The 9,468-nt window shown below is 39.4% G+C and overlaps 1 protein-coding gene across 1 annotated transcript; it reads left to right on the top strand.

The window, feature by feature from the left end:
* The first annotated feature begins 6,975 nt into the window (after positions 1–6,975).
* LOC145803443 (uncharacterized) lies at positions 6,976–9,030 on the top strand. Its single transcript, XM_082896713.1, has 3 exons — positions 6,976–7,749; positions 8,257–8,404; positions 8,522–9,030. The coding sequence occupies exons 1-3, from the start codon at positions 6,976–6,978 to the stop codon at positions 9,028–9,030; spliced, it is 1,431 nt and encodes a 476-aa protein (XP_082752839.1).
* Positions 9,031–9,468: the final 438 nt, after the last annotated feature.

The raw sequence follows: 9,468 nt of genomic DNA, 5'->3' as shown, positions 1-9,468 counted from the left end.
CGTCCAGCATGGGCGGCCTGGCATGCGCGTCCCGTGGGCAGCACGGCATGGCATGCGCGCGGCCTGGGTAGCCTGGCCTAGCATGCCCGCGGTGTGGGCATCGTGGCCTGTGCGCATACCGCATGCCTTCGCACGCAACGCACGTCTAGTGATAAGAACCGCAGCCAAGGCAGCCCAGCCAAGGCCAAGACCAGTAGCATGGCATGCCAAGGCCAATGCAGCCTAGCCAAAGCCAGCTGCATGCCATGCAATGGCCAAGGCTAGCAGCATGACATGCCAAGGCCAAGGCAGCCCAGCCAAAGCCAGCAGCATGCCATACCAAGGCCAAGGCCAGCAGCATGCCATGCCAAGGCCAAGGCAGCGCAGCCAAAGCTAGCAGCATGCCATGCCAACGCCAAAGCCAGCAGCATGCCATGCCAAGGCCAACGCAGCGCAGCCAAAGCCAGCAGCATGCCATGCCAAGGCCAAGGCCAAGGCCAGCAGAATGCCATGCCAAGGCCAAGGCAGCCTTGCCAAGACCAAGGCATCCTAGCCAAAGCCAGCAGCATGCCATGCCGAGGCCAAGGCCAGCAGCATGCCATCCCATGGCCAAGGCAGCCCAGCCAAAGCCAGCAGCATGCCATACCGAGGCCAAGGCCAGCAGCATGCCATCCCATGGACATGGCAGCCCAGCCAAAGCCAGGAGCATGCCATGCCCAGGCCAAGGCCAGCAGCATGCCATACCATGGCAAAGGCAGCCCAGCCAAAGCCAGGAGCATGCCTTGCCAAGGCGAAGTCCAGCAGCATGCCATGCCATGGCAAAGGCAGCCCAGCGAAAGCCAGCAGCATGCCATGCCAAGGCCAAGGCCAGCAGCATGCCATGCCAAGGCCAATGCAGCCCAGCCAAAGCCAGCAGCATGCCATGCCAAGGCCAAGGCCAGCAGCATGCCATGCCAAGGCCAAGGCAGGCCAGCCAAAGCCAGGGGTCAACACCTTGATGCCACACACATTTGTGCCCTTTGGAGAGCGAAAGACATGCCTAAGAAGTTATTGGTGCAAGTGCAAGCAAGGGCCCAAGGCTTAGTGCAAGATTGTCCAAGACATGCCCAAGACATGCCATGAAGCAAGCTAGCCACCAAGTAGCAACTTTAGGCCAACTTTTAGAGGGTCAAATGTAATCTTTTTGCCTTGTAAATTTTTATGTAAATACCTTAGTATTAAAGGTGTTTTGGAACCAAGAGTTGTAATTTTTCTATTTTTGTATTATTTTCAAAAATCCATTATGACTCCTCAAACATAGTGGATGTTTCCTCGTGTCCGATAGAAAAGCGCTTAACAAGCTATATATAAGGAGGGGGTACCCAAGTGTTGAACCAAACCACCTGTGCCTTTAATGTACCCCAATCTTGTATATGGTAAGGCAACTTTTGTAGCACTTTTGTGCATTGTTCAACTTTTGTAATGCCTTCTTTTGAGTTATGAAAAGTTCGTTTCGCCCTTATATTGTGCAAAGCCTTTCAATTGTTGTTACTTTAATTTTAGCTTGTTGATTGCTATATTGTGGCTTGTCTCCAAACTTGTGGCTCATCAACTGGACTAATATTGTGTTTGCCTGTCTTTGCAAACCTTTTGAGCATTCTTGGCGGGCTAGTGAAGAGTGTTCACTAGCACCACACACAGTTGCTTATCTTCAACAAGGCTTCCGTATTGCCAGTGTGTGACAGTTGGTATCAGAGCGTCGTCTATTTGGCTTTCTCTATTATTGGCTTTCTCTGTTATTGGCTTTCTAAATGGAGGGTGTTGTCAACCGTCAACCATCGCAAAGGGAGAGAATTGAGCTCTTGGAGCAGCGTATGGACAATATGGAGGCCATGGCAACTTCATTAGCCACCCTTGAGCAACGGGTTTATGATCTTGTGCAAACTCATGGCCCTACTCATGGGCAAGATTTTGAGGATGTTGTCACTGAACTCAGGCTAGAGATTGAAGACCTCAGTGGCCGGGTTGGTGTTCTTACCCGTGCCTTTGGCAATTCACCTGGTGGTGGCATGGAATTCACTAGGGCGTGTGTGCCCGAGCGCCGTGCCTACGGTGGCGCCCGAGATGCCGAGGAGTTAGACAACTTCCTTTTTGATATGCACTACTAGAAAATGGGGGCATTTGCCACGGAACTATTTGCGACGGTTAAAGTGCCGTCGCAAAAAACATGTTTTTGCGACGGTATTTAATGACGTCGTGAAATTATTTTTGTTGCGACGGAAAAACTAGGCCCGTGGAAAAAAGTAAGGTTATTTGCGACGGCACGTTGAATGTCGCAAAATTTTTCTGGTTTAATTTTTTTTTTTTTGCGACACTCTTTTGGCAATCCGTCGCAATTTTCTTTTTTTTTTTCTCATTCACTCGCGACGGGCCTTAATATCGTTGCAAATAGTATTCCTAAATTGGCGCCGAAAGTCTCTCCCACTTCCTCTTTCCCGAAATCCCCAAATTATCTGTAATCTGTTGGAATAAAAATAAATAAAAAACCCTTCCTCTATCTCACTGCTCTCTCCCTTCGATACTCTACCCTAATCTCACCTAATCTCACTGCTCTCTCCCCCCCTCCCTCTCACCCTCCCTCTCACCCAGTCGTCACTCTATCTCTCGTTCTTGCTCACGCTGACCCTCCCTCTCACCTAGTCATCGTTCTGTTTGTCTTGCAACGGCAACAACAGTGCCACTCTAGTTCTCCCTCCGGCATCCAGGTATAGCATTTATTTTCTTTCCTCTTCTCTCCTCTGGCCTTCTATCATCTGTTTCTCCCTGCTCATCAATTCATTGAAACTCTTTTCATTAAGAATAGAACAGTTCAAATGTGTGTGTGTTTGATTTGTGTGAAAATTGATTTTCTGTTGGTGTGTGTTTGATTTGTGTGAATATTGATTTTGTGTTGGTGTGTGTTTGATTTCGGCTCTGCATTGTGATAAGCCATGGACTTGGTTTTTGGCTTTGCTATAGGAAGTGTTAATATATGCTCATGATCAATTAATTTTGTGTGTTCATTCGCAACTGAACCTCCTCCATTCACCGTAATTGTTTTTTACTTGGAAGATAGTTTTTAGGCATAAACTTTTTCCCCTTTTTTTCTGTTATTGTAATTTCTTTATTGGAAATGGATAGTATTAATTCAAGACAATGAAAATCTTGAAATCAATGATGAAGAACGCTAAAGAGATAAAATCAATAAAACAAGGCAAAAAGAATTTTTGCGAGCAGCCCAGCTCATCTGGATGCTTGAAAATGATAGAAATAAAATCAGAGATGGAACAAAACTAGTATGAAAAGCAGCCATTTGGGACCGGACCAGAGTAGAATTTTAGGGCAGAGGTAGGAGTTGAGTGAAGTTGTGCTTGGAGTTCTTTGTGATCAGTTTGAAGAGAACAACATGCATTGATGAATATTTATAGAGAACAAACAAATTGAAAGAAAATCAAACTGATATATCATATGGAAAGACCAATGTCATGAGTTTGATGAGAAGTGGCACTGCCTAGGCCTGTCTTGTATATTAGTCTGTCTCCATATATTGGACCTGGACCTCTGTTTGATATATTGGACCTGGACCTCTATGAAACCAAAGATCAAAGCATAACCTAGTCCTACCATTGCCAGTTGACACATTTAATAATCAAAGACCTGGTTTTCTCTCTTAGAATTAGAAGCTTTTCTAAGATTCAAGAGTTCACGTACAATTTTGGGCACCTTTGGCAAACCCAAATTTTTCTCCTTTCAAATGAATAGCCAGTTGAAATAAGTTGCAGATGTCATTTGCCATCGTAGCTTTGTTCCAATTCTCCACATTTTTTTAATTCCCAACCCACCTTCCTGTTTTGTACAACAGACATCGTTCCATGGTGCTTTTGTTCCACTGTTTGTCTGTTCAACTCAAGGTTTTAAGTAACAGGGGTGGCTACCATAAGGGTAATGGTGGCGCTGAAGTGGTTGTCTTAGCGCAACAGTGAAAACAATCAGGACCATCCCAATCTTTGACAAGGCCTAAGGTGAAATTTTTATGTGAGACCATTTTCTATATCCCAATAATATGTTTATTATTATTATTATTTTAAAACATATTTAATGTAAAATTTATTTTGTTCTTCTATTCTTGTAATTAGAATTGAGGATTATTCCGAACCTTTATTATTAGGAGTCTTTTTGGAGAAGGAGGTTTTGTTTTTATCAGGATTTTTGGACAATGAGAGTTTTTTAAGCATTTATTATTGGTCTAGGAAGTTTTTTTAAGCTTTACTATAGAAAGCCTTTGAACAATGAGAATTATTATCGGGCTTTACTATTTGGGGTCTTCGGACGATGAGAGTTTTTAAGGAAAGTTTGTTTAAGCTTTAGTATTGAGTGTTTTTGGTCAAGAATAGTTTTTTTATGATTTAATATTGAGGGCCTTTGGAAAGAATGATGTTTACCAGACTTTACTATTAGGGGCCTTTGGGCAAGCTCAATTTTTTATTTTTTTTTTCCCTTGGCCTTTGAGTAAGGTTTTTTTTTTTTTGTTCTTTTTGACAAATATTTTCTATTAGAATTTTTTTAGGGGAGCATTTAGCAAGTAACTTGAAAATTTTGGTGCCTTTTTAAAATTAAGGCCTTTGGCAACTATCTCAACCGCTTTACAAATGGGCCAGCCCTGGTGAAAACTGGAATTGTGAATTTCCTAATTCTTCTCACAACTTCAGAAAAATGTAGTGATAGGCATTTTTCATTCAACAAGTTAATGTGTTAACTGTTAAATGGGTACAAAATGTGTGAAACTTGTCTTTTGGTGTTGAAATGGATACAGCTGGCCAAAACAAACAAGAGAGGTGAAGGCAGTGCACAAAAACCCCTATTTTGTTTTAAATTCCTTAGGCTTTAGCCTTGTTCTGGCACATGCTTTAAGCTTTGGTTAAGACTATAAGGGTTAATTCTTGAGCAACCCACCAGATTTTGGAGTAAAATCTAAATACTTCCAAGAAATCTGAATGTTACCAAGCCATGAGTAAAGGAACTGTTGTTGCTTGGAATTCAACTTTGAAATTGGTTTGAGTTAAGAGGAGTTCTTGCTAATAGTTCATATTATATTTCTAAATTGTAAAGCTAAGGTTAATATTTGGTTCTATTTTATATTGTTTGATTGCTTTTGTTATACAGTAGCATGAGTGGATGTTTGGGTAAGATGAATAATATGGTTTGTGCATGTTTTGTTTATAAGTACGAGGTTGTTGTAAGTTAAAGTTTTGGTATTTTGTTCTTTTATGATCAAGTTGCTAAAAAAAAAAACCCTGTAATTTCTCTATGGATTAAAAACCATGATTTTTAGCTGTCGAGCAGTCATTCAGAACCTAGAACAACTTCTCTAAATAGTGATTAGTGTTTATTTGAAAGTTGGGTCAAGTGCCTAAATTGTTGAACTGAAAGTAGATGCTGAAATTGTGAATTTAAAACTAAAAGCCCAGAAATTTTCTGTACAAAATTATTGTTAAATGCTGAAATAGTCTTTGTATGTTAATACCTTGATTATATTTGCAGGAACAAAGTTTACAAGCTGAAACAGTATAGTGTTAAATTTATTCAAAAGCTACAATAAACTGACTAGTTGCTGAAATTATAGCTTATACGTTGGTCAAAGCTGAAATACGGGAGCTTCTATTTACACAATAAAAATCTCTCATTACACTCATTTTATGCATTGTTAAAGTTGTACTTTATGAAGTAAGTGTTGTACATATGGATGTAATGAGATATTAATTGGGTGTAACTAGAAGCACCCTTGAAATATTGACTTTTTTGTATGCTGATGAATTCCTCACGGCATCTGGAATGTTGTGTTTAAGTGCTGGAAGTGACTCTGAGTGCTGAAAACTATAATATATATGCTGAAAAATTCTGTTTCAAGTGTTGCACTATTCAATTTAGGTACTAAAACTGTAGCTAAAGTAATATAAATAAATCTTGACTTATCAGTTTTGATTAAATGCTAAAAGCCAAATTACAGACAATATGTTATATTTATTAGCAAGGAGAAAAACTCCAGCAGCACTTTCTTTGTGTGGTTTGGGTTGTTTTGGTCCATGAATGCCACCAATAATTTCATATCATTTAGTTGAGTGATATACATAGTTCATTATACATTATAAAACACAACATTAACTTGAGATTGTGGTCAAGCCAAGGAATTAGGCTAAGGGTGTCTTGGAAAGTTGGTAAAACAACATTCACATTGTTTGTTAAATACAAGCATTCCAATAGAATAATAGTTATAAATATATTAATATACATAGGTTTTCTTTTTATCATTGAATCCCAAGTTATTTTGTCCAAACTTAATATGTGTTTCTTATGTGTTTAAGTGATCGACATGTGTGTCTCCCCCAAAAAATTTTCAAATAGAATTTTTTAATATTTGTACAATAGTAACCTAATCACCTTGAGATAAGAAATGTTGTTAATGTGAATCACCTTCTTACATATAGGTTTGTGACTTTTAAGATTATTTTTTTGGTGACTGATGCATTGAATTGTTACGTGGTCTGGTTTTTATTGGTAATGATACAATCTAATCATAATGAAAATTTCCATCTTTAACTTCCATTTCTGTCCATGATATATTTGTTCACCTATTGGAATGTGTGCATTTATGATGTATAAAATATTAGAATTGTTGTTATGGTTAATTAATATGCATGTTCATGTATACATAATATATATTTAGGAGAAGTAAACAAAATGGACAAGAGTTGGATTGATTTATCAAATTGGATGTCGAGAGAATACATGAATGGGATTGATCGATTTCTAGTGTTTGCATACACCAATAGGGCTACAAGTTCGATGATTTGTTGTCCATGTAGGAAATGCGAGAATCGCTATCATCTTGTCTGAGATAGTGTACGAGAGCACTTGATTTCAAATGGCTTTCTATACAAATACAAACATTGGATTAATCATGGAGAGTCGTATACTTCTATGCATGGTAACCGAGATAATGAAGCCTTAGTGAATGAAAACATTAGGGATGATATGGTGGGAATGATACACAATGTTACTGGTATTTCAGTTCCTAGTACAAGTGTTGTAGGTGATGAACCACAGGCACCAACTAATCCCAATGTAGCAGAATCACTTGCAACTGATCCGCAGTTAGGTCCAGATGTAGAGACTGAAAATTACTTCAAACTTTTAAAGGATGCTCAGAGTGAATTGTATCCGGGTTGTCAGAAGTTCACATCTTTGTCGTTCATTGTTCGACTTTTACATATGAAGGTGCTAAATCAGTGGAGTGACACTTCTGTTACCATGTTACTTGAGTTGTTGAATGAAGCTTTCCCTGAGGGTGCGAAACTTCCTGATTCTTACTATAAAGCTCAAAAGATCACTATAGATTTGGGCTTCACGTATGAAACGTGGGATGTATGCCCCAATAGTTGTATGTTGTTCCGAAATGAATACATCAATCTTGATGAATGTGTCATATGCAAAAGTTCTAGGTGGAAACAAAATGGAGTTGATAGTTCAAATGTTCCTCGTGGAGGCGGTAAACAGATACCCTCTAAACAAATGAGGTATTTCCCTTCGAAGCAAAGATTGCAGAGGTTGTATATGTCATCGAAAACGGCCAAGCTCATGAAATGGCATGCAGAGGAACGACAAGATGATGGTGTCTTAAGACATCCTACTGACTCCCTTACATGGAAATATTTTGACCGTCGAAATACTGACTTTGCTGATGATTGTCGAAGTGTAAGGCTTGGGTTAGGATCTGATGGTTTTAACCCATTCAGATCGATGAACATAGTTCACAGCACCTGGCCTGCTGTTCTCATTCCATACAACTTACCGGCATGGATGTGCATGAAACAACCATTTTTTATTTTGTCTACACTTATCGATGGCCCAAAAGGACCTGGTGACAAAATTGATGTGTATATGCAACCGTTGATTGAGGAGTTGAAGGAACTATGGACTGATGGTGTCTCTACATTCAACGCAGCAACAAATCAAATGTTTCAAATGCATGCAGCTTTGTTATGGACAATTAGTGATATTCTAGCATATGCAAACTTGTCAGGATGGAGCACGAAAGGAGAATATGCATGTCCATGTTGCAATAAGGAAACTAGATCGTGTTGGTTGAAACATGGTAGGAAACATTCATATTTAGGTCATCGCAGATTCCTATCTAATGGTCATAAATTTAGAAAGGATAAAGTATCATTTGATAGTACTCGGGAATTGAGTCTCAAACAGAGATTGTTATCTGGATCAGAGATTTTGTTACATGTAGAATCTGAGGGTATCTTAACCCAATACAGGCTGGATGACCTTAAAGAGAGGCATAGGAGACAAGTGGAAAGGGAGAAAGCTGGACCTCGCACTCATAATTGGAAAAAAAAGAGTATATTTTTTGAATTGCCATATTGGGAACACAATCTAATAAGACATAACCTTGATGTGATGCATATAGAGAAGAATGTGTGTGACAATGTATTGTGGACAATACTGGGGGTTGTAGGGAAATCCAAGGATAATGTCAATGCTCGGCGCAATTTGCAAGAAATGAATATTAGAAAACCCCTACACTTGCAGTCAAGAGGGATGAATAAAGCTTATTTGCCACCAGCACAATTCACAATGACCAAGGATGAGAAATATTTGTTCTTGAAAATGCTTAAGGACGTTCGAGTTCCTGACGGGTATTCATCAAATATCTCTCGTCGTGTACGACTACAGGATAAAAGCATTTCGGGTCTAAAGAGCCACGATAGTCATATTCTGATGCAACAACTTATTCCTTTGGGTGTACGAGGATTGTTGCCTAAGAATGTTGTTCAAGCCTTGATTGAATTAAGTAATTTCTTCAGACAATTGTGTTCCAAAGTAAGTCGTCAAACAGATGTAGCAAATATCCAAGGTCGTATAGCACTAACACTTTGTCATTTGGAGAAAATATTTCCACTAGCTTTTTTTGATATAATGGAGCATCTGCCTATACACCTAGGTGATGAAGCATTGGTGGCTTGAGCGGTTCAATTTCGATGGATGTATCCAATCGAGAGATATCTTCTTACTTTAAAGCAATATGTACGTAATCGGGCTCATCCAGAAGGTTCAATGGCTAAAGGTTATCTCATGGAAGAATGCATGAATTTTTGCTCTCAATATCTGAATGATGTGGAAACTGAATTGAATCGGCCTGTAAGGAACTACAATGGTGCAGCTAATATGGGTCGTGCCGTTGGTGAAACCACAACTTTCAACCTTGGTCATACTTCTTATGTACAGTGTCATCGATATATCTTGTTCAATACGAAAGCAGTTGAACCATTCCTAAAGTAAGTACCCCTCTTATTCAATATTTGACAAGTTTTTTTTTGTTTTTTATTACATTTCAAATATTAATTTGTAATTGATAATTTTTCAACGTATATAGGAAACACCTTGAAGAACTTAAGATGAAAT

This window comes from Camellia sinensis, chromosome 12 (genome assembly GCF_055761805.1).
Source record: "Camellia sinensis isolate YWXY chromosome 12, ASM5576180v1, whole genome shotgun sequence".
NCBI lineage: Eukaryota > Viridiplantae > Streptophyta > Magnoliopsida > Ericales > Theaceae > Camellia > Camellia sinensis.
The sequence above is the reverse complement of the archived record's forward strand: the minus strand, read 5'-3'. Positions and strand labels throughout refer to the sequence as shown.

Bases quoted from the DNA above. Each gene is read 5' to 3' on its own strand.
- LOC145803443 (XM_082896713.1), top strand. From the start codon at position 6,976: ATGCATGGTAACCGAGATAATGAAGCCTTAGTGAATGAAAACATTAGG. The intron at 7,750-8,256 runs GTAAGGCTTGGG...AGTCTCAAACAG, and splicing joins TTGCTGATGATTGTCGAAGT to AGATTGTTATCTGGATCAGA. The intron at 8,405-8,521 runs GTATATTTTTTG...TGGGGGTTGTAG, and splicing joins TCATAATTGGAAAAAAAAGA to GGAAATCCAAGGATAATGTC.